This window comes from Tetrao urogallus, assembly GCF_951394365.1.
Source record: "Tetrao urogallus genome assembly, chromosome: 18".
NCBI classification, from domain to species: domain Eukaryota; kingdom Metazoa; phylum Chordata; class Aves; order Galliformes; family Phasianidae; genus Tetrao; species Tetrao urogallus.
Window position 1 is genome coordinate 5,603,272 of NC_136831.1, and position 27,945 is coordinate 5,631,216.

Sequence of the window (27,945 nt, forward strand, 5' to 3'; positions counted from 1 at the left end):
GAGAGAAGGCTGAGGGCAGGAGGGGGGGCGGGGGTCCGGGCAGCAGGGCTGAGCAGGGCTGAGCAGGGCTGAGCAGGGCTGAGCAGGGCTGTGCAGGGCTGAGCAGGGCTGTGCGCCCAGCAGGCATTGAAGCTCCGCGGCCGAGCGCGGTGCCGCCGGGATGTCAGCGCCGGACGAGCGATGGAGCTTCCTTGAGAGCTTCACCATGCAGCTGCTGCAGCTCCGGCCGGACAGGTGGAACAAGTTCGAGGGCAGCGAGGAGGCCAGGGGTATGCTGGACGAGTTCTTCAGGCAGTCGGACGTGCCGGAGCTGGTGCTGGCGCTGAGCCCCGCCGGGCAGCTCCAGGCGACCGCCTGCTTCCCCCCCGCCCTCAAGGCCAAGGGCACCTACTTCGTGAAGAGGAAGAAGGAGAACATCACGCAGGAGAACTGCAGGGCTGCCCTGCTGGTGGGGGACATCAGCCCCTCGCCGGTGGAGCAGCTGATCACCGTGGTGGAGGAGGTGGGTGGCCCTGGGTTCCCTGCCACTGGAATTGAAGGTGGATGTGAAAGCAGCTGGGGGACATTAATGGGATCACACAGAGGGTGGTGATGCACTGGAACAGGTTGCCTAAGGGGGCTGTGGATGCCCCCCTCCTGGAGGTATTCAAGCCAGGCTGGATGTGGCTCTGGGCAGCCTGGTCTGCTGGTTGGTGAGATCCTTTTCAACCCAGGCCATTCTGATTCCATGAAAATCCTTGTGCTCACTTCGGGGTTCCCCACCAGGACACAGAGCTGGTGCCAGAAACGAGAAGGGGGGCTCTCCTGGGTCCCCGTGTTGTTTGAAAACTGTAATTCCCCATAACTGGGAATTGTCAGAGGGTATTTCATGTTTCTGTGTGGGACCCCTCTTCCCAAACAACAGTGCCCTTAGTGCATTGACCCCCTACTCCGTGCACTCGTTGCCACAAGCCGCATGAACACAAAGCCCAGTGCAGGGCAGGAGCTGCTCCCAGAGCTGGGATTAGAAGAATCCCTCAGAGCCCACCCAGGGCTGTGCCCACGCTGAGCAGAACTCAGAAGGCCGTGTCCCGCAGGTCGTGTGCTCCCTGCTGCTGAGTGAGGAGCACCTGGCAAGCTGTCCTGGTGTGGTGGCAGAGGACATCGCACACCGTGCCTACAGGCTGAGGAATGACATGTTTGTGATGGGCGGCAAGATCCAGGGGAAACCACTGCTGCCAATGCCTGAGCACCTGGATGACCGCGATGGGACCCGCACGGTGCTGGAGTGGTGGGTGCTGGGGAGGACCGGGAGCTGCTGCACGCAGCGGTGGGAATGGGGATGGCTCTTTCCTGGCCCTGTGCTGCCCACGCTGACCTGCGCTCTGTTCAGATGGACGGCAGGCATCTGGCAGCGGGGCTGTGCGCCAGGGCCCTGGGAGCGGCTGCCCCAGGCGGGCAGGGCTGGGGATGACTGTGGGGCTCCTGGAGCTGTTTGGGGCTGTAACCCAGCTGTCCTCCAGCCTGGAGGAGCCGGTGGACAATTCCACGCTGCACTCCATCGAGACAATCGTCATCGACTGGTCTCACCAGATCAGGGAAATCCTGAACAAGGACTCGGCACAGCCGCTGCTGGAAGGGCTGCACCCTCTGCCCAGGGCAGAGTTTGAGTTCTGGCGCACCAGGAGCCTCCACCTGCAGTGCATCAACGAACAGGTACGGCTGTGCCGGGGGTGGCCAGGCTGTTTCCCCACCTGAGCTCAACTGTGCGTCCCCCACAGCTGCTCTCGCTGCGGGTGACGGCCCTGGCTGATATCCTGGAGAAGGCCGACAGCTGCTACTGGCCGGCACTGCAGGCCATGTTCAGGGACGTCAGTGCAGGTGAGGCTCTGGGTGATGTGTGAGCTCCAGTATTTGCACGAGGCATCCAAGGTGCCCACGCCGTTTCTCACCTGTGCCAGGCTTGCAGGAAGCCAACAACATCAGCCTCTACCTTCAGCCGCTGCAGATCCTACTGGAAGAGATGGAGCAGGCAGAGTACTTCCAGGTGAGTTCCAGGTGGAGGAACAGCAGCACGGTGCCCACCCCTGGCACAGCATTGCTGTGTCCCCGTGCTGACAGGGCTCTGCTCCCACAGCTGCGGCCATACATTGACAGAGTGCTGTACACCGTCTGCCTCACCTGGGTGCACTCTGAGCACTACAGCACACCGTCCCGCGTCATCGTCATCCTGCAGGAGATCTGCAACCTCCTCATTGAGATGGTATGGGGGGTGGCTCAGGGAGCAGGGCCTCATGCCTGGTGTGCTGGGCTGCAGGGAACCACCAGGTGCTCCAGGGGCTCCCCCTGCCCACGGTGGCTTTTTTCCATCCTAGACCCGAAATTTCCTGAGTCCCGAGGAAGTGATGAAGGGGCTGCAAGGAGAGCTTGACGAGACCTTGGAGAACATCAAGTTGAGCATTTCCACCATCGAGAAGTTCTTCCAGTCCTATGACCACTGCTGCTCTGACCTGCTGCCCTCCTTGTTCACGGCATGTGTGGGGTGGTGACCATGATGTGGGTCCTCCTTCGCACACCCTACTGTGCTGACAGCCTCATCCCTCTCCAGGAGAAGGAGCCACAGCTCTGGGAGTTCCCTCGCTCCCTCATCTTCAGGAGGTTGGATGCCTTCCTGCACCGGCTGAAGATCATTGAGGTGAGAATGCAGCTCTGTGGGCACAGAGGTGGGAACATGGATGCAAAATGCAGCACTGCTTTTGCTTGGCAGGAGCTGTATGAGACAGCCATGGAGTTCCTGAAGCTGGAGAAAGCAGAGCTGGGCGGGATGAAGGGGAACATCCTGGGGCACCAGGTGCTGCAGATCTATGAGGAGGTCTCTGAGCTCACCAAAGAATTCGCTGATTGTAAATACGATCCCTTGGATCCCGAGGACGAGGTGAGTGGGTGCTGGGATGGAAAGTTTGCATCACCTCTTGCTGGAAGGCTGCATATAAAATTCGTCGCCTTTGTGCTGGCGCTGGGGATGACCACGGGCTCTGGGGCTGAGTGAACCCTCCTGGAGCTACTGGTGCTGCGCCTGCTCTGAGCACCGCCTTGTCATTGGCAGCAATTGAACCAGGATTTTACGGAGTTCCAGAGCAAGATTCAGGACCTGGACAGGCGGATGGCCACCATCCTGTGCCAGGGCTTTGATGACTGCAATAGCCTGAGGTCGGCCATGATGGTGCGTGGTGCCCACAGGTGGGGGTGGGCACTGGGTGCTGCTGGCACTCAGACCCGCAGCGGTGCCGTGGGTACAGGAGGAGCACATTCCTCCCCCTCAGCTGGTGCACGTGTTCTCCCCCCTCAGCTGGTGCACATGTTCTCCTCTCTGCTGGAGCGCCCGCTGCTCCGTGCCGCCGTGTCCCCACAGTGCTCGGGGCTGCTGGCCACATTCAGTGCTGAGCTGGACGATGTGAAGAGACTGTTTGACACGTGGACACGTGCTGGTGCTGCTGTGCCTGTGCATACCAACATGCCTCCAGTGGCCGGGCAGCTGCAGTGGGCGCTGGAGCTGCAGGAGAGGCTGCAGGGGACGCACCAGGAGCTCTTTGCCATCAACCACCCGTACGTGAGACTCAGCCCCAGCGCTATGGGGATGTGGGGCAGGATATGTCCCAGCTATGGCAGCTGTCTGCTGTGCCTCTGACAGTGTGATGACCAGCCCTGCGGCCACACTGGTGTCTGGGAAATATGAAGAAATGATGGAGCTTCTACAGGGCTACTGTGAGCAGGTGTATGCAGTATGGGCGAGCGGGGCTGACCAGGACTGCCTCTTCCACCTGGAGCAGCCCCTGATCCACAGGGACCCCAGCTCCTCCCTCATCAGTGTGAACTTCAACAGGAAGGTGATGCCAGCAGTGATGCACTTGGATGCAGACTGGTCCTACATACCACCAAACATTTTGTGTTTTCCTAACAAGCACTGTCTCCCCCATGGTGTATTCTTGCAGCTCGCTGCTGTCCTGCGGGAGGTGAAGTACCTGGGCTTCCAGAAGCAGAAGGACATCCCAGTCGGTGCCGAAAAACTCTTTGCACAGAAGGAGACCTTACAGAAGTTTGTGGACAACCTGGACCTCATGACAGGCTGGTACAACAAGGCAAGTGGTTGGTGTTGGTGCTGGTCTGTGCCCCAGGTGCTGCCCTGCTGAGTGCCAGTCGGGTTCTGGGGAGCTCGTGGGGAGATGTGAGTAGCTATAGACAGGTCCAAGAGCCTGCAGTCCCTCCGTACCCTGGTGACCACAGGGCTGGCCCTCCTGCAGGTGAAGCAGACGGCGCTGCCCGTGGAGCTCCCACTGGTGGCAGCAGAGCTGGAGGCCATCGACGGCCGTCTGGTCACTGCAGAGCAGACCCTGTGCTGGAACCATGATGGTATGAGTGACGCAGGCCCTGCAGATGGAAGCTGTGGGTCCTGGGGGGACCATCCCCCATCTCCGTGCCCAAAATGCCATCCTCTTCCTGCACACCCCCTCCCCACTCACCTCCACCCAGATCTGCCTGAGCCGTGTCATCTGCATTTTCCTCCCTCCTAGGTGTGATGGAATACATTCAGGAGATGAGAGAGATCTTGTATGACTTAAACACCAGAATGCAGAAATCAAAGCTAAATGTGGAAAATATCAGCCAGCTCATGGAGGTAGGCACTCTGGCTGCTTGCTGTAGCCGCGCTGTGCCCATTGTGCACGCTGCAGGATTTACCTTTTGGCACCCTGTGCTACGCAGGAGTGCTCAGCCACTCCCGTGTTCGAGAGGAAGGACAACAAGGAGGCAGCACTGCTGGACCTGGATGGGCGGGCGAGCAATGTGGCTCGGCGCTATGCAGCCATCCGGGAGGCGAGCAGCAGGATTGAGGCCATGGTGCAGGTGTGCACAGCCCGGGGTGCTTCCAGCAGGACCAGCTGAGCACAGGGCACCTATCTGCAAAGTGCTGGGAGCCGGGGCGCCTGCTGTGCACTGATTGACAAACGTTGGGTTGGTTTCCTTTGACTTGCAGGAGAATGCAGAGCTGTTCAAGGCTGATACGTCATCGCAGATCTGGCTGGACTACGTAAAATACATTGACAAAGTGGTGTTGGATGGGCTCTTCACACTCGTTCACAAATCCCTGAAGCTGCTGCTCACCAACATGGCCCCCAATGTACGTCCAGGTTTGCTCTGCCACTCCGTGCCCACATTCACCCCCACGCACTGTTCCTCCCCCTGGGTGTTCTGTTCAGTGGAGCGGCTGTTCCATCCCCGCCGTGGGGTCCATAGGAACACTCAGGTGCCGCTCTCTTCCAGGCACACGTGGCCCCGCTGTTCGAGGTGTGCATGGAGCTGTGTGATGGCGCGGTGGGGTTCCGGCCCTCGTTGGATGTGACGGATGAGAACAGCTTCCTGAAGCTGCTGGAGGACCTGCTGGCTGACATCTACGGCTGTGCAGCGTGCATACCCCGGCTGCTGGAGGGGAAGCTGAGCTACAAGGTGGGTTCCCAGGGGCGAGTGCACCCCTGCAGCCGCAGGCGGTGCCTGGAGCTGTGCCATCCCCACAGTCTGAGCTGGAGGAGGAGATGGAGCTCAGCAGGATGCAGGAGGAGGTGATGTCGCTGGCGGCTGATGCCATGGCCGAGGGCATGGAGCACTGCGCCAGCTTCGAGCAGTATGCAGAGCTGTGGCTTGAGGGCCCCGATGAGTTTCTGCAGCACTTCCTCACCTTCCAGAGCTCCCCCAGCCCCGGAGAGCCCGAGGGTCCCTCACATGAGGGACTTCCATCGCTGCAGCTCTTCCAGGAGGAGGTATGGGGAGGACGTGGGGACACACGGTGCCTGGGAACTGTCAGCTGCGGGCTGTGACTGACTCCATCCCGCAGATCAATGCGTGCGAGGAGCTGTGCCAGGAGGTGTCGGGCTTTGCCAGCACTGTGGTGTTTGGGGGGTGGCTGCAGAGCGACTGCCGCCCCTTCAAGCAGGTACTGCTGAGCGCTGCACGCAGCCGGGGCCAGGCACTGCGGCAGCACCTCACCGACCACGTCACCAGCAGGTAATAGGGGATGGCACTGCTGGGGGGCACAGCACCCCGAGCCCCTCTGAGACCCCATCTGCACCCAGCCTGCAGGAGCTGGAAGCCTTCATCAAGGAAACCACTGCTGGCTTGAGGAAGCCGGTGCAAGAGGGAGATTATGATGGGCTGGTGGAGGTGATGGGGCACCTGCTGAGGGTGAAGGACCGACAGGCAGCCACCGATGGCATGTTTGGGCCCCTGAAGGAAACCATTGCACTGCTCAGTATGTTTGGGAAGGAGATGCCTGAGGAGGTGCACCAGCAGCTCCACGTGAGTGGTTCAGGGTGCGGGGTGAGGCACGGGCTCGTGGGGCGGGTTGTAATGCCGTGTATGATGCAGGAGCTGCCCGAGCAGTGGGACAACACCAAGAAGCTCTCCTTCCACGTGAAGCAGAACGTGGCACCTCTGCAAACGAACGAGGTCAACATCATCCGCAGGAAATGCCAGCAGTTCGAGGTGCGGTGCTGGGGGGAGCGGGGGCAAACTGGTGGCTCCAGATGACCCTTGTGCCCCCCAGACACCAAGCCCTCTGTGTCCTGCAGGCCCAGCAGCACGCCTTCAGGGAGAAGTTCCGCGAAAAAGCCCCTTTCTCCTACACTGACCCGGAGCCCTACAGATCCCTCAGCAAGGTAGGGAGGGCGACGCCTGGCCAAGCTGCACTGCTGGGCAGTTCCAGACAGGAGAGCCACCGCACAGCGCTGTCCCCAGGGCAGGGCACGTGGTCACTGACTGAGCCCTTTTCCTTCTCTCCTCCAGCAACAGAGGAGCATTGCTGCCATGGAGAGCGACATGGCCGCACTGTCCAAGTCAGCTGGGCTGTTTGAAGTGGCCGTCCCGGAGTATAAGCAGCTCAAAGCGTGCCACAGGGATGTGCGACTGCTGAAGCGGCTCTGGGACATGATTGTGCTGGTATGTGCTGTACTCTGCAAGGCAGTGCAGTGCAGAGGGTGCCGCCGTTCTGCTCTGTGCACTGGGCTGGGTGCACGTGTCCTCTGAAAGTGTCCTCCCGACTGCAGGTCAACACGAGCATCGATGATTGGAAAACCACCAGATGGAAGGATATCAACGTGGAGCAGATGGATATCGACTGCAAGAAATTTGCTAAAGACATTCGAAGCTTGGATAAGGAGATGAGAAGCTGGGATGCATTCACAGGGCTGGACAACAATGTGAAGAACATGATGACATCCCTGCGTGCCGTGAATGAGCTGCAGAACCCGGCCATCAGGGATCGGCACTGGCATGAGCTCATGCAGGCAACCAAGGTGTGCTCTGGGCCAACAGAGGGGAGGCTGCACCGGGGGGCCGTGCCCAACAATGTCGGTTCTGCCACAGGTGAACTTCACCATGTCCAAAGACACAACCCTGGCGGATCTGCTGCAGCTGAACCTGCACAAGTTCGAGGATGAGGTTCGTGGCATCGTGGACAAAGCTGTGAAGGAGTCAGGGATGGAGAAGGTACGGTAATTGATCCCTGCTCGGTTTGCACCTGCTTTACGGTGAGCCCCCACAGCAGCATGCGGCCCCTGCAACTCGTGCCCATTTCTCACGCTGAAGGTGCTGAGCGCCCTGCACAGCACCTGGGCCACAATGCAGTTTGAGCACGAGCCGCACTCCAGGACGGGCATCATGCTCCTCAAGTCGGACGAAGTGCTCATCGAGACGCTGGAGGACAACCAAGTGCAGCTGCAGAACCTGATGGCCTCCAAGTACCTCGCCTTCTTCCTCCAGGAAGTGTCGGGCTGGCAGCAGAAGCTGTCGACCGCCGACTCCGTGATCAGCATCTTGTTTGAGGTGCAGAGGACGTGGAGTCACCTGGAGAGCATCTTCATCGGCTCTGAAGACATCCGCAGCCAGCTGCCAGAGGACTCCAGGAAGTTTGATTCCATCGATGAGGACTTCAGAGTGAGAAGCCCGACCCTTCCTGTGCCCCAGAGCTCACTGCTGCTTCAGGTACAGCCCAGTCCTTTTTGTCTTGCAGGAACTAATGGCCGACGCAGTAAAAACCCCCAATGTCATCGAAGCTACCAACAAACCCGGTCTCTTTGGCAAACTGGAGGCACTGCAGAAGAGGTGGGTTTGGGTCATCCTGATGAAGCGCTGTGGAGAAACCTCACAGTCTGTTCTAAGGCCAAAGGAGAAGTTCACTTTCCCCAGCAGCCGAAGCGTCATCTCACTTAACATCATTACTCTGCAAATGCTAAAAATGAGCACACTTTTTTAGCTATTTTTTTTTTTTCCTTCTTGCTTCCAGACTGGCGGTCTGTGAGAAGGCTTTGGCTGAATACCTGGAGACAAAGCGACTGGCCTTCCCCAGATTCTACTTCATTTCCTCTGCGGATCTGCTTGACATTCTGTCTAATGGGAACGAGCCAGCTGAGGTATGGGCTGAGCACAAGCCAGGAGGCGCATCCCATCCCTCTCACATCCTGACATATTGCGGGTGTCTTAAATCTCCAAACTGAAGAGCATCTCTGACCCACCGGGGCACAGGGATGCAGCACCCTGAGCTGCAAAACGCCCTCTGACCTCAATGGGGCTCCTTCCCCTGCTGCCCACAGGTGTCCCGTCACCTCTCGAAGCTGTTTGACAGTCTCGCTAAGCTGAAGTTCAAGATGAGCCCAGACAAAAAGCCACTGAAGGTGGCCGTGGGGATGTTCAGCAAAGAGGAGGAGTTTGTGCCGCTGGATGCAGAGTGCGATCTGTCTGGGCAGGTCAGCAGGGGCTGGGAGCTGCTGCACGTGGGGTAGGGGCTGTGGGGTCCAGGCTGAGAGGAAACCTAAAACAGAGCTGCAGCAATGGAGAATGTAAAAGCACTGAGCTGTGCAGCCCCTCTGCAGCATGGTCTGTCTGCTCACCCCCATAACCTGCAGTTCATATTGTCAGGTGGCGCCGTATACTGGGGGCTTTCATGCAGCTTTTTATCAAGCGGGGAGAGCGGTGCTCAGCCCTGAGCGTGCACCAGCACGGTGTACAGGGCGAGCAGCTGCGTGCCTCAGGCATGCATTCATTGGTGCTCCCTGCCCTGATGTCCCCTCCTCAGGGCACAGCGCAGTGGCTCTGGTCCCCATGCAGAGCCAAGGGATGGCTCTGGCCATGTGGGCTGCTGTGAGCCTGCAGCAGGAGGGCAGTTCCGTGCCTGCGTGTGGCCAGAAGCAAACAGGGCTGGGAAATGCTCACAGTTCCACTCACACAGGTGGAGGTGTGGCTGAACCGCGTGCTGGACAGCATGCGCTCCACATTGCAGCACCTGATCCCTGAGGCTGTGGCCAGCTATGAGGACAAGCCACGGGAGCAGTGGGTGTTTGACTACCCTGCACAGGTAGGGCTGCCACAGGGCTGGGCTGGGCTGAGAGGCTGACCCACTGATGGATGTTCTGTCTGCTTAATTGATTGCAGGTTGCTCTGACTTGCACCCAGATCTGGTGGACCACAGAAGTCGGCATTGCCTTTGCAAGGCTGGAGGAGGGCTATGAAAATGCAATTAAGGACTATAACAAGAAGCAGGTTGGTCTCCCGCTGACCCTGTCCTGCAGTCCCTGCTGCTGTCAGGCAGACGGGCAGGAAAGCATGATGTAATTTTTCTCTTTCTCACTTCTCCCTCAGATCACTCAGCTAAACGCACTGATCTCACTGCTCATTGGAAACTTGTCTGCGGGAGACAGAATGAAGATCATGACAATCTGCACCATTGACGTGCACGCCAGAGACGTCGTGGCCAAAATGATCCTCACAAAGGTAGAAGTCGCCAGATCATATTTTCACTGCTTTCTCAGCACCTCTGAGCTTTACTCCTATTATTACCCTTTCTAAAGTTTGCAAAGTAGCTAAAGTGTGCGAGGAGGTCAGAGGGGAAGCAAAGGTACCCGGAGCACTGCAGGGGGATGGAATCCCTTTGGGGGGACCAGGTTCTGGGTTGGAGCAGCCCAAGGAACGTCCCCCCCCCCCAAGGAACACCCCAACGGTGTGGGGGGGAGCGGGTGGTGATGGCTGCTCCGCAGGTGGAGAGCGCGCAGGCGTTCGCATGGCAGTCACAGCTGCGGCACCGCTGGGACGAGGGCCGGAGGCACTGCTACGCCAACATCTGTGATGCACAGCTGCAGTACTCCTACGAATACCTGGGCAACACACCACGGCTCGTCATCACCCCGCTGACTGACCGGTAGGGCTCAGCTCCCCGTGTCCCAGTTCGGCTCCGTGTTGCTGTGCTCAGCCCCCACCATCGCCTCCCAGGTGCTACATCACCCTGACGCAGTCCCTGCATCTCTTCATGGGAGGAGCCCCTGCCGGCCCTGCGGGCACCGGGAAAACAGAAACCACCAAGGACCTGGGCCGGGCGGTGGGCATGATGGTGTACGTCTTCAACTGCTCTGAGCAGATGGACTATAAGGTAGGGGAAAGGGGAGAGCCCTCAGGTGCACCGCTGCCTGTGCTGCAGTTCCCACAGCCGTGCCCTGAAAAGGGGCTGGGACCTTGCTCTGCACTCCCAAACCCACGAGAGCTGTGGGGCCAGGCAGCAGCTGCTGGGAGCTGGGGGCTGCCGCATTGATGCACATTGCTCCCCAAGGGAGCAGCTCCCAGCTCCAAACAGGAGCAGCTCTTGACAGCATGCTCTGTAACTGATGCTTGGGACACTCGGTGCTTCTGATGCCTCTTCCCTTTGCTTTGCTCTCCAGTCCTGTGGCAATATCTACAAGGGCCTCGCTCAGACCGGAGCCTGGGGCTGCTTTGATGAGTTCAATCGCATCGCGGTGGAGGTGCTGTCGGTGATTGCAGTACAGGTGGGTGCCTTTCCTTGTCACTTGGAGGTGAATGGTGCCTGGGTTCTCACTTGGCTGAGAGCAGCCCCACAAGCACCGCAGCGCTGACACCTCTGCTCCCTGCCCAGGTGAAATGTGTTCAGGATGCAATTCGTGCCAAAAAGAAAACGTTCAATTTTCTCGGAGAGACGATATCGCTGGTGCCATCGGTCGGGCTGTTCATCACGATGAACCCTGGCTATGCAGGACGGACAGAACTGCCCGAAAACTTAAAGGCTCTGTTCAGGTACTGGCAGGCAGATGGGTCACCATTAACCTGACACAGCTGTGACATGAACTGAAGCCTTTGCTCACGTACACGAGGACACTTGTGCATGCTGGTGGTCCTGCTGTAAGAGACCCCCACACTCCTGGAGCACTCAGCTCAGAGCTGTGGGGCGGCTCAGCTGCAGGAGGATGCTCAGAGCACCTGGCTGTGTGATGGGGGCTGGCAGGGGGCTGCATGAGGTTGCCACTTGCTTGTCATTCTAACAGCAGCAGTGCATGATCTGAATGGAAAAACAGGGTGCAAATCTTGATGGCTTGTGGCTGTGTATGCACCCTGCTAACCTGCTTTGCTTCTGCAGACCCTGTGCCATGGTGGTTCCAGACTTCGAGCTCATCTGTGAAATCATGCTGGTTGCAGAAGGCTTTATTGATGCCAAGCTCCTAGCAAGGAAGTTCATTACTTTGTACACACTCTGCAAGGAGCTGCTGTCTAAACAGGTAACAGGACAATATCCCTGGTTCTCTAAGGGAAAGAGTTAACCTGAATTTCAGCCCTGACAGCTTGAGATCCCTCAGTTGACAATGTGCTGGTTTGCAAAGTCCAGCTCTGTGGCTGAACAAATCCCTGTTCAACACTCACACAGCGTATTTATGCCTTCTGGAAGAAATCAAGAAGTTCCAAAATAGAATAGAATACAGCTGGCTAAGATGCGAGCGTGCAGATGTTCCACATCTCAGCAGAAGTGATTTACAAGCCAACAGAAAAGTGCTTCCCAGGAAGCAAGGCAGACTGCCATCCATTCCTGGGCCCCGGGACAGTCTGCGGGGCGCTGTGCAGACAGCCGAGTGCGGGGTGGAGAGGACATCCCTCTGTGGTTTTGTTTCAAGCAGCTCTCTCATCAAAATGATATTTGTTGCCCACTTGGCAGGATCACTATGACTGGGGTCTGCGGGCAATCAAGTCTGTGCTGGTGGTAGCAGGCTCCTTGAAGAGGGGGGACCCACACCGTGCCGAGGACCAGGTCCTCATGAGAGCCTTACGAGACTTCAACATCCCAAAGATCGTGACAGACGACCTGCCTGTGTTCATGGGGCTGATTGGGGACCTATTCCCTGCTCTGGATGTCCCCAGGAAGAGGGATTTGAACTTTGAGAAGGTGACTCAGCGTGCTGGGGGCGAGGGCCAGGGGGAGGCTGATGGGATGGAGGGGGATCAGCGCCTGCTCTCTCCCAGGTCATCAAGCAGTCGGTGCTGGAGCTGAAGCTGCAGGCGGAGGACAGCTTTGTGCTGAAGGTGGTGCAGCTGGAGGAGCTGCTGCAGGTGCGGCATTCTGTCTTCGTCATCGGCAACGCCGGCTGCGGCAAGTCCCAGGTAGCAGCTGAACACAGCCAGGGGGGCTGGGAGCTGGGAGAAGGCTGTAGGGCCCCGCAGGAGCTGCCACCACCGCTGCAGCAGTCCCATCCCGTAGGTGCTGAGGTCGCTCAACAAGACGTACCGCAACATGAAGCGCAAGCCGGTCACTGTGGACCTCGACCCAAAGGCTGTGACCTGCGATGAGCTCTTTGGAATTATCCATCCGTCTACACGAGAGTGGAAGGATGGTGAGAGGCCAAAGCTGGCAGGCACCGCTCTATGGAAGGCGCTTACACTGAGTGGGAGCAGGCTCAGCCAACCCCTCAGCGAGGGGCTGACACGTAGGGAAGTGCCCTCATGAGATGCATCCTTGTGAGCATCTTGTCCGTGGTGCGGTGGCAGCAATGGGAAGCCCTGGGGCTTTTTACTGGGGTGATGGGGAGAGGAGGGAGCCTAGATGTGTGGATGTGTGCAGAGGAAGCACCGACCCAGCGTGTGCCCCAGCAAACCTGCTCTGAGTAGGAAGAGCTGGGCAGGAAAAGCCCACATGTCTCTGTATGGACAGGTCTGTTTTCTTCAACGATGCGTGACCTGGCTAACATCACACATAAGGGGCCCAAGTGGATCATCCTCGATGGTGATATTGACCCCATGTGGATCGAGTCCCTGAACACGGTCATGGATGACAATAAGGTTGGTGCCATCGCGCCCAAGGAGCTAGGCTTGTGAACTGAGGATGATAAACCTCTTTGTGCCCGCTCCCCAAAATCCGAGCTGCCCCTGTGACAGGCCGCTTCCTCCAGGTCCTCACCTTGGCCAGCAATGAGCGCATCCCCCTCAACCCCACCATGCGGCTGCTCTTTGAGATCAGCCACCTGCGCACCGCCACGCCAGCCACTGTGTCCCGGGCAGGGATCCTCTACATCAACCCTGCAGACCTGGGCTGGAACCCGTGAGCACGGGGACGGGGATGGGATGGGGATGGGATGGGGATGGGATGGGGATGGGATGGGGATGGGATGGGGATGGGATGGGGATGGGATGGGGATGGGATGGGGATGGGATGGGGATGGGATGGGATGGGATGGGATGGGATGGGATGGGATGGGATGGGATGGGATGGGATGGGATGGGATGGGATGGGATGGGATGGGATGGGGGCCGTGATCCCTGCAGCCCTGCTCACCCATCCCTCCACAGTGTGGTGACCAGCTGGATTGAGAAGAGAGCCGTGCAGTCCGAGAAGGCCAATCTGATGATTCTGTTTGATAAGTACGTGCCCGTGTGTCTGGAAAAGCTCAAGTTTGGCTTCAAGAGGATCACCCCTATCCCTGAGATCACGTTGATACAGATGATCCTGTACTTGCTGGAGTGCCTCCTGACACCACAGAACGTGCTGCCAGACTCTCCCCGTGAGCTCTATGAGCTCTACTTCATCTTTGCCTGCATCTGGGCCTTCGGTGGGGCCATGTTCCAGGACCAGGTTGGGCTGTGATGCTGTGGGAGCACCAAATGACCACGTTGGCCGTGCTCTGAGTTTTTCTCTTTTGGTTCCCTCCAGCTCATGGATTACCGTGCAGAGTTCAGCAAGTGGTGGGTGAATGAGTTCAAAGCCGTCAAATTTCCTGCTCAGGGGACAGTTTTTGACTATTACATCGATCCAGAAACAAAGAAATTCATGCCCTGGACTGATAAAGTGCCAGCATTCAAACTTGACCCCGAAGTTCCCTTGCAGGTATTTCCCACAGGCTGTCTGGATAGCCATGCCTTATTTGTTTATTAGCCAGCATTGTTTCCCCTACACACTGTGTGCACACATCCACAGCACTGCAGGCACTGGGCTGTATGGGATGGCGTCAGGTGAACCTGCAGCTCTCTGCAGTTTTGCTTTACTCCTTTTATATATACTTCAGTGAGAGCTGCAAGCTGTAACTCTTCTTTTAGTTTCAGTGCAATGCCTGGCTTTGGATTCTCATGAAAAACATGATTTGCATACATCTTTTGAAATGCTGCAATGAGGGAAGGCGGTTGCGTCAAAGATGTGATGGAAAAGGGGAAGCACCGGGGTTGGATTGCACCATGTGTTGGCCAAACAAGGCATGGCACACAAGTCTCAGGAATGATGTGTTGTTTTGATGTATCTGATGGCTCCTCTTGTTGGTCAGAAAGCCCTTAGGATAGCCAGGTGCTGAGCTGTTTTGCTGTAGAGAGGGTCCAGATCGGTGCAGTGAGGCATTGCCTTTGCTTAGAGCAGTAGTTAGTAGTGCCCAGAGCACACTGCACTGGGGCACGTCCCAACCGTTGCCTTCCCCAGGCCTCCATGGTGCACACCACCGAGACCATCCGCATCCGCTACTTCATGGACCTGCTGATGGAGAAGCAGCGGCCGGTGATGCTGGTGGGGAATGCGGGGACGGGGAAGACTGTGCTGATGTGGGACAAGCTCGAAGCACTCAGCACAGAGGAGTACCTGGTGCAGTCCGTGCCCTTTAACTTCTACACCACCTCAGCCATGCTGCAGGGTAAGGGCCGTCCACAGCTGCCCCTCTGTGGGCTCAGTTGTGCTTTCCCATGGCCCATGCTCTCCGCCCTTTGCAGCCATCCTGGAGAAGCCCCTGGAGAAGAAGTCAGGGAGGAACTATGGCCCACCAGGCACTAAGAGGCTCATTTACTTCATTGATGACTTGAACATGCCCGAGGTGGACAAGTATGGCACCGTGGCTCCGCACACACTCATCCGGCAGCATATGGACCATGGGCACTGGTAGGCGGCTGCTGGCACGGATGCCATTCAGTGATGCTCAGCTGAGCGCCGGGGCTGCCCCTGGGCACAGGGCAGTGCTGTGGCAGTGGGGGAACCCACCTGAAGGAAATATCACTGTTCTGCGCAGGTACGACAGGAACAAACTGACCCTGAAGGACATCCACAACTGTCAGTACGTGTCCTGCATGAACCCGACCGCGGGGTCCTTCACCATTGACTCCAGGCTGCAGGTACGCAGGGCTCACAGTGCCACTCTCCTGAGGTGGGGGCTGTGTCCCAACCTGGGCTCAGAGCACAGACGGGGCCAGGGAGCTCCTCGGTGCTGGCTGGCTCCATCAGCCCCGCAGGGTGCTGCTCCCCCTGAGTCACTGCTCCTTGCTGCAGCGACACTTCTGCGTCTTCGCCGTGAGCTTCCCCGGCCAGGATGCACTGCTGACCATCTACAGCGCCATCCTGGCTCAGCACCTGGCCCTGCAGAAGGTGCCGCTGGCTGTGCAGAGGCTGCAGGAGCAGCTGGTGGCAGCCGCGCTGGGTGAGCTCTGGTGCTGGGTGTGGGGAAGGCAGCGCTGAGCACAGGGAGGGCAGCGCCAGGCGAGGCTCAGCAGCCTGCTCACTGCACACCCTGCCCACAGCCCTGCACCAGCGGGTCACTGCCATCTTCCTGCCCACTGCCATCAAGTTCCACTACCTCTTCAATCTCCGAGACCTCTCCAACATATTCCAGGTACTGGGCTGGTTGTTCCTGTTAAATTCCTTTCCTTCCTTTGCTGTGCATGCTTGCAGCACCCCGCGTCCCTGCCCCAGTGCCGTGACCTTTTCCCAAAGCTGCTCTTTAACTCAGTTTTGAGCAGCAGCAAACAAACCCCCTGGGCTGAGGGTCCCTGCGTTTGCAGGGACTGCTGTTCTCCACCCCTGAGTGCCTGCGGAGCCCCGTGGACCTGGTGAGGCTCTGGATGCACGAAGCTGAGCGGGTCTACGGGGACAAGCTTGTTGATGACAAGGATCAGAAAAGCTTTGGGAAAATGCTAACTGACACCTGCAAGAAATTCTTTGCTGTAAGCTGTGCTGGAAAAGGAGGGCATGACAGCTGGGGGTTGCGATGATGCTGAGTGCAGCCGTGCCAGGAGCCCTGCAGCAGGACAGGGTCCCTTCTACATGCCCACTGCTGCCACTCCTCTTCCAGGACCTCAGCGAAGAGGCGGTGTTTGCCAAGCCCAACATCTACTGCCACTTTGCCCAGGGCATCAGGGAGCCCAAGTACATGCCAGTGCCGAGCTGGCCATCACTCAACAAGCTGCTGGGAGAGGCCTTGGACAGCTACAATGAGGTCAATGCGGTGATGAACCTGGTGAGCTCAAGCTGCAGGACTGCATGATTTGGGGGCATTCACTGCTTTTGGCTCTGTGATTCAGGACAGTAATCCCTCTCTCACGTTTTCCTTAGGTGCTCTTTGAGGACGCAGTGTCTCACGTTTGCAGAATCAATCGGATCCTGGAGTCCCCCCGAGGCAACGCGCTGCTGGTGGGGGTGGGGGGCAGCGGGAAGCAGAGCCTTTCCCGGCTTGCTGCTTACATCAGCTCTCTAGAGGTGTTTCAGATGACACTGAGGAAGGGATACAGCATCCCAGACCTGAAGGTGAGAGTGGGTCTCCCCGCATTCCCCCCAGCCCCAGGGCAGCTCAGCCATGCCTTGACAATCCTTGCTTCCCCAGCTGGACCTCGCCTCACAGTACATCAAGGCAGCCATAAAGAATGTTCCTACAGTGTTCCTGATGACGGACTCCCAAGTGGCAGAGGAATCGTTCTTGGTCCTGATCAATGACTTTCTGGCATCTGGGGAGGTGCCGGGGCTTTTCCAGGATGATGAATTGGAAAACATTATCAGTGCCATGAGGCCACAAGTGAAGTTCCTTGGGTTGCCAGACTCAAGGGAAAACTGCTGGAAATTATTTATAGAGAGAGTCAGGCGTCAGCTGAAGGTAGGTGTGCGCCCGGGAGTGGTGTTTGTGAAGGCTTCTGACATCTTTAATCCAAAGTCTGTTTGCAAACACGACGCAGACTGTTGTGGTTTTGTTATGCTGTAATGAGTGTGAGCAAAAGGTGTGTTCAAAGGATCCCCAGCGCCTCGTGCCCTGAGGCCCAGAGGTGCAGCTGCTGACACCCACAGGTTTCCCTCTTGAGCGGAAGGCTGTGTGCGTGCAGCCACCTGGCTGTGGTCAAAGGGAGCTGGGGCTGGCTTGTCCCCACCAAGCAGAGCAGGGCACACCACTGCCAACCATCCACGGGCACAGGGTCAGGACTTCAATGGGAGGGAGGAGAAGTCTCCACATGCAGCAGTGGGGACCAGCAGCCACCCTCCTCACCAGCACTGCCTGTTCCAGGTGATCCTGTGCTTCTCCCCCGTGGGCTCCACTCTGCGCGTGCGGGCGAGGAGGTTCCCTGCCATAGTCAACTGCACGGCCATCGACTGGTTCCACGAGTGGCCAGAGGACGCCCTGGTGTCTGTCAGCAGCAGGTTCCTGGAGGAGACGGGGGACATTGAGGTGAGCATTGCCGGGCATGCAGCTAGCACTTGGCTTCACCCCTCACATTCATGCATGGTGTTACAGAGCTCACTGTGCTGCTCTGCTGCAGCCCGAGGTCAAGGTCTCCATCAGCCAGTTCATGTCCTATGTCCACATGAGTGTGAAGGAGATGTCCCAGACCTACCTGGCTGTGGAGCGACGTTATAACTACACCACACCAAAGACCTTCCTGGAGCAGATAAAGCTCTACCAAAACCTGCTATCTAAGAAGAGGAGCGAGCTTACTGCCAAAATTGAGAGGCTGGAGAACGGCCTGACAAAGCTGCAGAGCACGGCCTCACAGGTGGGCATGGTCCAGCTGCATCCTGAGGAGGGACGGTGGGCACGAGAGCAGGGCTTGGCCCCACACAGAGCTCTCGGTTTGGGCAGTGGGGCACAGGTGGCAATGCAGCCCCCAGCCGAGGATCTCGCTGGTCCCATCAGGGTTTGATGGTGCCCAACCTCTCTCATCCCCCCCCTGCTCAGGTGGATGACCTGAAAGCCACGCTGGCGGTCCAGGAGGCAGAGCTGAAGCAGAAGAACGAGGATGCAGATAAACTGATCCATGTGGTGGGCGTTGAAACGGAGAAGGTCAGCAAGGAGAAAGCCATCGCTGACGAGGAGGAGCTGAAGGTCCAGGCCATCAACACGGTAGGTGGCCCTGGGCAGCACCCGCTGGTGGCACCAACTGCTCCATACCCGGCACCGCTCGGCACGCCTTGCCCCTTCCTCCTCCACAGAACGTGGCTGAGAAGCAGCGAGCCTGCGAGACCGACCTGGCCAAGGCTGAGCCCGCACTCATCGCCGCACAGGAAGCCCTCAACACGCTCAACAAGGTACGAGAGAGCACAGCGCTGTGACCGGGTGCCCCGTGCCTGGCAGTGCTCAGCGTCCCGTGCTCCCTTCCCAGAATAACCTGACAGAGCTGAAGTCCTTCGGGTCCCCTCCGCAAGCGGTGGTGAACGTCACGGCAGCCGTGATGATCCTGACGGCTCCGCACGGCAAGATCCCCAAGGACAGGAGCTGGAAGGCGGCCAAGATCATGATGGGGAAAGTGGACACTTTCCTCGATGCCTTGAAGAAGTTTGACAAGGAACACATCCCCGAGGCGTGCCTCAAGGAGTTCCAGTGAGCGCATGGCTGCTGCCCCTGCGGCACGGGGCCACCCGTGGGACCCAGGGCGGGCTGTGTGCCCACGAGCAGGAGGTGCAGGGCTGTGCCCCTCTCCCCCCCCTGCAGGCGCTACCAATCGGACCCCACCTTCGACCCAGAGTTCATCATGTCGAAGTCGACAGCCGCGGCTGGGCTGTGCTCCTGGTGCCTGAACATCGTCCGCTTCTACAAGGTGTACTGCGAGGTGGAGCCCAAGAGGCTGGCGCTGGAGGAAGCCAACGCGGAGCTGGCGGAGGCGCAAGACAAACTGAGCCGCATTAAGAAGAAAATTGCGGTGAGTGCGCGCTCCCCCGGGCCGGGAGGCTGCAGGAGTGCGACTGTGTGCCTTGGCTGCTGTCCCCATGGCTATGGGCTGACGAGAAGCCAGTGGTGAATGAGAGATGGTTATCGCTTGTGCGGCCCCAGACGGCTGCAGCTGTGTCTTCTCAGAGAGCGCTGAGCTCCTCGCTCCCGCTGAGTTCTCTCCTGGCGTTCTGCTCACTGCGTGGTGTTCTGTGCGAGTGGGAGCCAACAGCGAGCGCGTTGTCTTTTGAAGGACCTGAATGCCAATTTGGCAACTCTGACTGCGCGGTTTGAGAAAGCGACGGCTGAAAAAATCAAATGTCAGCAGGAGGCTGATGCGACCAACAGAGTAATCACGTTAGCCAACAGGTACCGTGCAGATGGGCTCTGCGCCGCCTCCCCCTGTGCTAAAAATCTCCACTCTTGAGTGGGGCCAGGAGCTGCAGGGGGTGGGGCTGTGCAGCCCCTGCCCATTATAGCAGATCAGGGGTGATACCAGCCTTGCCCCCATGCTATGCTCAATGTCTGCAGGCTGATCGGGGGGCTGGCATCCGAAAACGTGCGCTGGGCCGAGTCGGTGGAGATGTTCAGGGAGCAAGAGAAGACGCTGTGCGGGGATGTGCTGCTCATCTCTGCCTTCGTGTCCTACGTCGGCTACTTCACCAAGAAGTACCGGGCTGAGCTGATGGAGAAGTGCTGGGTGCCCTACCTGCAGGGGCTGAAGGTGTGCGGCTCTGAGTTCCCCGGCTCTGCCCCAGCACCGAGGGGCTCACGCAGCTCCAGGCTGGGGCTCCAATGTCCCGTTTCTTTCAGGTGCCCATTCCCACCACGCCGGGGCTGGACCCCCTCAGCCTCCTCACCGACGCCGCCGACGTGGCCACGTGGAGCAACCAGGGGCTGCCCAGCGACCGCACCTCCACCGAGAACGCTACGATCCTCTGCAACACGCAGCGGTGGCCTCTGGTGGTGGACGCCCAGCTGCAGGGCATCAAGTGGATCAGGAATAAATATGGGGAGCGGCTGAAGGCCATCCGCCTGGGCCAGAGGAGGTGGGACGGGGAGGCATGGGGTGGCGGGGGTGTGTTTGCATGAGCTCCACGTAAGCCCAGCTCCTGCCCACTCACAGCTACCTGGACACCATTGAGCAGGCAGTTTCAGAAGGACACACGCTGCTGATTGAGGACATTGGTGAGACGGTGGAGCCGGTGCTGGACCACCTGCTGGGTAGGAACACCATCAAGAAGGGCAGGTAGGCTTGCAGACCGGTTGCTGCTCTGTGATGCCCATTTGTGTCCCTTTGCACGGCAGCAGCTCCACACAAGAGCTTTGGCCATCATCCCATACTTCTCACTTTCCCTATGCATTTCCAGTGGGGGGGACTTATAGGTGATGGGACATTTCTGGTCATTTGATAAACATGTCCTTGTGCACACCTGCAGGATAAATCCAGATAAATGGGGAGGGGGTTTGCTCCTAGCACACACAGGTGTGTGCTCAGTTGTGGGGCTTGTGCTGAGCCCCTGACCCCTCCCATTCACCTCCCTGTCCCCATCAGGTTCTCTCTGGCATGAGTTACTGCCAATCGCACAGAAATTAACGTAATTACCCTAACAGATACATTAAGATAGGAGACAAAGAAGTGGAGTACCACCCGCAGTTCCGCCTGATCCTGCACACCAAGTACTTCAACCCGCACTACAAGCCTGAGATGCAGGCACAGTGCACGCTGATCAACTTCTTGGTGACACGGGAAGGCTTGGAGGACCAACTGCTGGCCGCTGTGGTGGCCAAGGAGCGTCCCGACCTGGAGGCACTGAAGGTGGGAGCCCACATGAGCTGCTGGCACTGCAGGGGCTGCATGCCTGCATGTACTGGGGCTGCTGAGCCCCCAGTGATGGCAGCAGCATCACCACAGCTCATGGCTCACACCTCTCCTGGGTGCTGTGTGCAGGCGAATCTCACAAAAAGCCAGAATGAGTTCAAGATCCACCTGAAGGAGCTGGAGGACTCCCTGCTCGCCCGGCTCTCCGCCGCCTCGGGGAACTTCCTGGGGGACACAGCGCTGGTGGAGAACCTGGAGACGACAAAGCGCACGGCCATGGACATCGAGGAGAAGGTACCTGGGCAGCACGGGCACAGGGCGATGCTGCAGGGCACGGCTGTAACACTGCACTCCTGTGCCTCAAGGTGAAGGAAGCCAAAGTCACAGAGGTGGAAATAAATGTGGCCAGGGAGAACTACCGGCCAGCGGCAGAACGAGCGTCCCTGCTGTACTTCATCCTGAGCGACCTCAACAAAATCAACCCCATCTACCAGTTCTCCCTAAAGGTGAGCGTAAGGCGAGGCGGCAGTCGCTTTCTGTGGAGCAGGGGTTGGGTTTTTCATCATTAACTCCTCTAACGAAGCTCTCAGAAGCACAGCACTGAGCCCACCCTGGCTCTCCGTTAGGCATTCAATGTGGTCTTCGAGAAAGCCATCCAACGAACAGCTCAGGCTGAGGACGTGGGGCAGCGGGTGATCAACCTGACAGATGAGATCACCTACTCAGTCTTCATGTACACCGCCCGCGGGCTCTTTGAGAAGGACAAACTCATTTTCCTGGCCCAGGTTGCCTTCCAGGTAATGTGAGCAAATGCGTTGGGTTTCTGATGTTTGGTACTGGATGTGAATTTGTTATTTTAGACACATTCTCTTACTCCCTTGCTACCCTGCCCTCCATCAGAGCTTCTTGCTGGGGCTGTGAGTGGAGGGGCTCCTGTGCAGCAGCCACCAGCCTGTGCTCTTGGCTCACCAGGTGCTGGCCATCAAGAAAGAAGTGAGCCCAGCAGAGCTGGATTTCCTCTTGCGCTTCCCTTCCAAGGCCGGTGTCACATCCCCCGTGGACTTCCTGCAGCCCCAGGGCTGGGGTGGCATCAAGGTTGGTTCCAGCTCAGGGCATGGTCTGAAGTGCAGCACAGCGGTGGGTTGAGGATGAGCTGCAGCGCCTGGGGAGGGAACGCAGAACCAGCAGCACTGCAGCACACAGCTCTTTGTGAATCCCCCCCAAGATGGGAGGCAGCGCCCAGCAAGGAGTTGTGTGTGCAGGTCCTCTCAGAGATGGATGAGTTCAAGAACCTGGACAGTGACATCGAGGGCTCCGCCAAGCGATGGAAGAAGTTTGTTGAGTCCGAGGTGCCTGAGAAGGAGGTGTTTCCCAAAGAGTGGAAGAACAAAACAGCACTGCAGAAGCTGTGCATGCTGCGCTGCATGCGGCCCGACAGGATGACCTACGCTGTCAGGTGCCCACATTGCACCAACAGCCACCTGCAGCCAGCACGTGTCCCCAGCTCACGGGTGGGTGCTGCTTTCCTGCAGGAATTTTGTGGAAGAGAAGATGGGCAGCAAGTTTGTGGAAGGCAGGAGTGTGGAATTCTCCAAGTCGTATGAGGAGACCAGCCCCTCCACACCCGTGTTTTTCATTCTCTCTCCTGGAGTTGACCCTCTGAAGGACGTGGAAGCCCTGGGTAAGCTGGATCCCGGCTGCACTGCATCTCACAGGCAATGGGGTCAGTGCTCTTTGAAGCACTGCGTAGCAGGAGCTGCTCTATGCTCCCATCAGCACTAACAAAGAGCCAATTCCTCCCCTTCCAGGCAAGAAGCTGAACTTCACCATTGACAACGGGAGGATCCACAACGTCTCGCTGGGGCAGGGCCAGGAGGTGGTGGCGGAGCAGGCGCTGGAGGTGGCGGCAGAACAGGGGCACTGGGTCATCCTGCAGGTGGGCACAGCCATCACCACACAGCGGTGACACCTCTGGCATCCCCAGCCCGAGGTGCAGCTGCCTTCTGCAGACGTCCGGGGTGAAACCGAATTTCAGAGCACACAGCACACACAGGGTTTGTGTTGCAGAACATCCACCTGGTGGCCCGCTGGCTGCGCACGCTGGAGAAGCGCGTGGAGCGGCACAGCACGGACAGCCACCCCGACTACCGTGTGTTCATGAGCGCAGAGCCAGCACCCAGCCCCGAGGCACACATCATCCCACAGGGGCTGCTGGAAAACGCCATTAAGATCACCAACGAGCCGCCCACCGGCATGCACGCCAACCTGCACAAAGCCCTCGATCTCTTCTCCCAGGTAGCCGTGCTGCTTCCCTGCACTGCTCCCTCCCAGTGAGCAGTCTCACATTCAGGGAGTCATAGGAGCACGTAGAGATCCGAAGTGTTGTAATGAAAAAATGAGGGCAATGGTTAACCGCTTAGAGATGGAATTGTGTGTGGGTTTGCTTCATTATTGTACATGTATACTCCTCAGTTCTCCTCTGCTGTCACCCACATGGGTTCTTCACTCTCCGGCCCACTCTCGCTGCCGTTCCCCTGCAGGACACGCTGGAGATGTGCAGCAAAGAGATCGAGTTCAAGTGCATCCTGTTTGCACTCTGCTACTTCCACGCGGTGGTGGCGGAGCGGCGCAAGTTTGGTGCTCAGGGCTGGAACCGCTCCTACCCCTTCAACAACGGGGACCTGACCATCTCCATTAACGTCCTGTACAATTACCTGGAGGCCAACCCCAAGGTAAAGGCCTGCGCAGCAGCCCTAACACGCAGCAGAGCAGCCCTGCGAGGCCTGCAGCCAGTTGATAGCAGTGCCTCTGGGTAGGTGCCGTGGGATGACCTCCGCTACCTCTTTGGTGAGATCATGTACGGAGGGCACATCACAGACGACTGGGACCGGCGGCTGTGCCGCACCTACCTGAGCGAATACATCAGTGTGGAGATGCTGGACGGGGAGCTGCAGCTGGCCCCGGGGTTCCTGATCCCACCCAGCCTGGATTATAAGGTAGGGAAGAGCATTCTCAGCGCAGGAGGCCATACTTAGCACTACAGTTTGCTGTGGAAAACCACCGCTCTGGATTAGCACACGCTGGTCAGAGTTCCCTCACACAACCCAAAGCTGGAGTGTAGGAAAAAAAAATGCTCTGCTTTTTCCATCCAGTGGAAACATGCAGCATCACTGGAAAAACAGCTCTTGTGGCTGGGGTGGTAAGGAACAGATTTGAGGTAAGACAAATGGAAAATCATCCTAAGTACCGGCAGGCAGCTGTGAAGCACCAACAGCAGAAAGTAATGATGCCTTTTTCGAGGTGGAAAGGAAATTTGCACTTATGTGTACAAATCTGCTCAACCCGTGCCCAGGGCTACCACGAGTACATCGATGACAATCTGCCACCAGAGAGCCCCTACCTTTATGGCCTCCATCCCAACGCCGAGATCGGCTTCCTGACCGTCACCTCCGAGAGGCTTTTTCGGACCGTTTTAGAAATGCAGCCCAAGGAATCTGATGCTGGAGGTGGCTCAGGTGCCTCCCGCGAGGAAAAGGTAAGTGAAGATGTTGCTGCTTTAGTGGGGGTGGCTGGCAGGGGGGACAGAGCTGAGCAGGGAACACAGCTCAGCATCACAGCGGGAGCTGCAGAGGGGATGCTGGCACAGCAGCAGGCTCCACAAAGGGCACACAGCCCTGCCAAGAAGGTTCTGTTGGAGCGCGTTTGCACTGGGGCCCCATGCCCAGGCTCCTCACCCCACTTGCTACTGGCACTGTAAGTGAACACCAGCAGGAGCTTCACCCTCTACAGCTGCTGAGGAAGCAGAGCCCAGAGCCACGGCACACAGCAGTGGCCATGGTGTCCCGGGGGCCCCTTTCTCCCTCCCCTGGTTCAACCTCAGTCCCAGAGCAGGCAGGCCCTGCTCACCCAGCACTGAGCACCATCAGCTGCAATCCTCCACTCACCCCACGAAACCCAAAGGGTAGAAATGCTGCCCAACCCGTCTGCCTTTGCTCAGTGTGAAACAGTGAAGTTAGCAAAGGCAGCAGCGCTCAGAGCTGGGCAGAGAGGTGCAGTGGCTTAACACAGGTCACATGCTGTGCTCAGTAGATAAAGCATGCCTCGTAATTTCCACACATGAGAACAACTACTAAAAACACAGACTTTTTTTAATTTTAATTAAAAAAATGAAAGCTTTCCTCCTGGCTCCTTTGCATTTATACTTGAATTTCAGTCTCCTTAGCTTCCTGGCTATTAACAACGAGCTGCAGCTTTTTAAGATCCAGGAGCAGTCAAAGAGAGGAGCACGAGTAACAAAGGAGGAAGCACAGGAGAGCACAAAGGCAGAGAAAGAAAACAAAACCTTACTGCCTTTTAACTGTGAACTCACTGCATTTTTCCTTGAATAACAGCAGGTTTATGTTCTACTTTTTCCAGGTGAAGTCAGTCCTAGATGAGATCATGGAGAAGCTGCCGGAGCCATTCAACATAACAGAGATCATGGCTAAAGCGGAGGATAAGACACCATACGTGGTGGTTGCCTTCCAGGAGTGTGAAAGAATGAACATCCTGACCCACGAAATCAGGCGCTCTTTGAAAGAATTAGACCTGGGGCTGAAGGTAGGCACTGCTGAAAGCACCTTTCCCTGCCCAACCCTTTCGTGTGATCTGCAAATAGCTGCTGCTCGTTTCAGAGCCCATCTTGTACAAAGCACTTTGCTGCCTGCCTTTGCTTTTTACACCAGCCCCGTGCTTTGTACAGGGCTTGGAAGTAAACACTGCCATCAGCCTTGCTTCTTCCAGCTCCAACTGCCCCAGCTCTTGTCTTTTTTAAAGGGAGAACTAACGATTACATCAGACATGGAGGAGCTGGCCACTGCTCTCTTCTACGACAGCGTGCCTGAATCCTGGACGCGTTATGCCTACCCTTCTCTTCTCAGCTTAGGAGCTTGGTATGCAGACCTGCTTCTTCGTATTAGGGTAAGCAGATTTCTTTTGAAGACTAAAGCTGGTGGAGGAAGTAGATACCACAGGAGATCAGGACTCACTGGTAGTGAACTGTTTTATTTTTCAGTGTTAGTTTAAGCAGTTTAAAGCACCTGCACTGTTATCCCAATGAGAGCCCAAAGTTGAGATGAGATCACCATTAGTATGTGACACTGTTCTGAAAGAACATGACTAATGTAACATTATACACCTCAGAAAAAAAAATATATGTTTAATAAAACCATGTATTTAAAAAAGAAACAACAGCAGGAGTTACTACAATCCAAACTAACAGTTGGAGTTGAATAGCTGCAGTGCAATCTGATATTTATTCATCTCTGACCACACCACCCCAGCTGCCCAGCACCTGAAGCTCAGCTCTGTGACATCAGAGCTGTGCTCCACTGTCCAAAGGCCAGGCTTTGCTCTACAGCACTTTGCTGTTGTGTTTTCCAGGAACTTGAAGTCTGGACAACGGACTTTGTGCTGCCTGTGACGGTGTGGCTGGCAGGGTTCTTCAATCCCCAGTCTTTCCTCACTGCTATCATGCAGTCCATGGCTAGAAAAAACGAATGGCCACTGGACAAGATGTGCCTTTCAGTGGAAGTGACCAAGAAAAACAAGGAGGATATGACAGCTCCACCCAGAGAAGGCTCCTATGTACATGGATTATTCATGGAAGGTAAAAGATTACATCCTGTAGGAGATGTTTCAGGCACAGAGAAATCAGAACTAATAACTCTTGCAAACACAGCAGGTGTGAATGCTCACTAACTGACTAAATTTGGGGGCAGCTTTTACAAAGCTCCAAGCAGCGGAGCCTTTATCCCATGCCAGTGTCAGACACACACCAGCTGAGGGCAGCAGCAGCCCGGTTTTCATGCAGAGTTTCACCAACCAGAAACTAAAGGCAGGCTGCCTACTGAGCACCTGAGGACCCAGCGGCTTTAAGCTGCACGGTTCTAACAAATAAATACATTTCACTACTGTCTAACGTGCGGATAAGACAAACCAGGAAACTCAGAACATAAATAATTACTGCTAAAAAGAATGAGAGGGGATGAGATGGCAGTAACAGCAGAGCGCCAAGAGTCAGCTTAAACAAGGGCACAGAGCAAGTCAGACAGCTACCGTAGCTCCCACCACAGCCAAGTTCCACCTTCCCCTAGGCAACTGCCCTGCCAACCTGCACTGAAGGGCTGAGCAGGGGCACAGTTGGTTCAGACATCCCACACACAGCAAGGCAGAACGCATTCATGAGTCGCAGTGGGACGCCAACACGTCAGCCCCAGCGACCCCTCAACCACAGCCCCCCAACCTTCAGACTTGACCCTCTGCAACCCTGCTGCTACAACAACCCCTGCCCACCCGTTAGTAGTTAAAAAGCAGCCATTTTGAAGTGAAAATGCATGGGGCTGCTGGTACCATGACAGCTGTGTCACCGTGCAGGAGCTCGATGGGACATCCCTTCCGGGGCCATCGCAGACGCTCGGCTGAAGGAGCTGAGCCCCATGATGCCAGTCATCTTCATCAGAGCCGTCCCCGTGGACCGCATGGACACCAAGAACGTCTACGAATGCCCTGTCTATAAGACACGGACGCGAGGTCCCACCTACGTCTGGACCTTCAACCTAAAGACAAAAGAAAAAGCCGCCAAGTGGATCCTTGCTGCTGTCGCTCTGCTTCTGCAGATCTAAACTCCCACGGCCTGGAAAGCAGCCAAGGCTTTCACTTGCCCCAAACCCCTCGTGTAACTTAGCCCAAGCATTAATAAAGACAGTGCAGGAACTGCTGTTGTGTGGACAGTACTCTTGCAATGCACAGAGTTTCTCAGGATGGATACTGGCTTTCAGTGGGTGGTTTCTTATAGAGCATTGGTTCAAGCCAGGCTGCTGAGGCGAGCCTAACAGAACAGCATGCAACCACCCAGACTCCCTT

The 27,945-nt window shown here is 57.2% G+C and overlaps 1 protein-coding gene across 1 annotated transcript; it reads left to right on the top strand.

Annotated features, from left to right (window-relative positions):
- Positions 1–160: 160 nt before the first annotated feature.
- On the top strand, positions 161–27,704 carry DNAH17 (dynein axonemal heavy chain 17; the record flags this gene model as incomplete). Its single annotated transcript, XM_079544269.1, has 80 exons — positions 161–502; positions 1,077–1,270; positions 1,503–1,695; positions 1,761–1,860; positions 1,941–2,026; positions 2,117–2,242; positions 2,355–2,510; positions 2,588–2,674; positions 2,747–2,914; positions 3,086–3,202; positions 3,329–3,585; positions 3,671–3,866; positions 3,972–4,118; positions 4,281–4,389; positions 4,551–4,654; positions 4,741–4,881; positions 5,012–5,155; positions 5,299–5,481; positions 5,550–5,792; positions 5,867–6,036; positions 6,105–6,327; positions 6,397–6,513; positions 6,600–6,686; positions 6,814–6,966; positions 7,074–7,322; positions 7,393–7,515; positions 7,615–7,962; positions 8,039–8,130; positions 8,312–8,438; positions 8,619–8,771; positions 9,254–9,379; positions 9,457–9,564; positions 9,664–9,795; positions 10,059–10,219; positions 10,291–10,447; positions 10,734–10,838; positions 10,946–11,103; positions 11,444–11,582; positions 12,014–12,241; positions 12,319–12,456; positions 12,554–12,686; positions 13,004–13,131; positions 13,242–13,390; positions 13,639–13,921; positions 14,000–14,173; positions 14,753–14,960; positions 15,037–15,202; positions 15,330–15,432; positions 15,587–15,734; positions 15,835–15,926; positions 16,096–16,257; positions 16,386–16,550; positions 16,646–16,837; positions 16,914–17,180; positions 17,583–17,744; positions 17,836–18,069; positions 18,252–18,416; positions 18,506–18,601; positions 18,676–18,893; positions 19,005–19,212; positions 19,474–19,589; positions 19,752–19,944; positions 20,034–20,269; positions 20,347–20,469; positions 20,835–21,039; positions 21,172–21,336; positions 21,408–21,548; positions 21,669–21,839; positions 22,015–22,137; positions 22,305–22,498; positions 22,575–22,723; positions 22,851–22,978; positions 23,110–23,337; positions 23,583–23,774; positions 23,859–24,038; positions 24,395–24,577; positions 25,459–25,641; positions 25,858–26,001; positions 26,464–26,689; positions 27,457–27,704. The coding sequence occupies 80 exons, from the start codon at positions 161–163 to the stop codon at positions 27,702–27,704; spliced, it is 13,368 nt and encodes a 4,455-aa protein (XP_079400395.1).
- Positions 27,705–27,945: the final 241 nt, after the last annotated feature.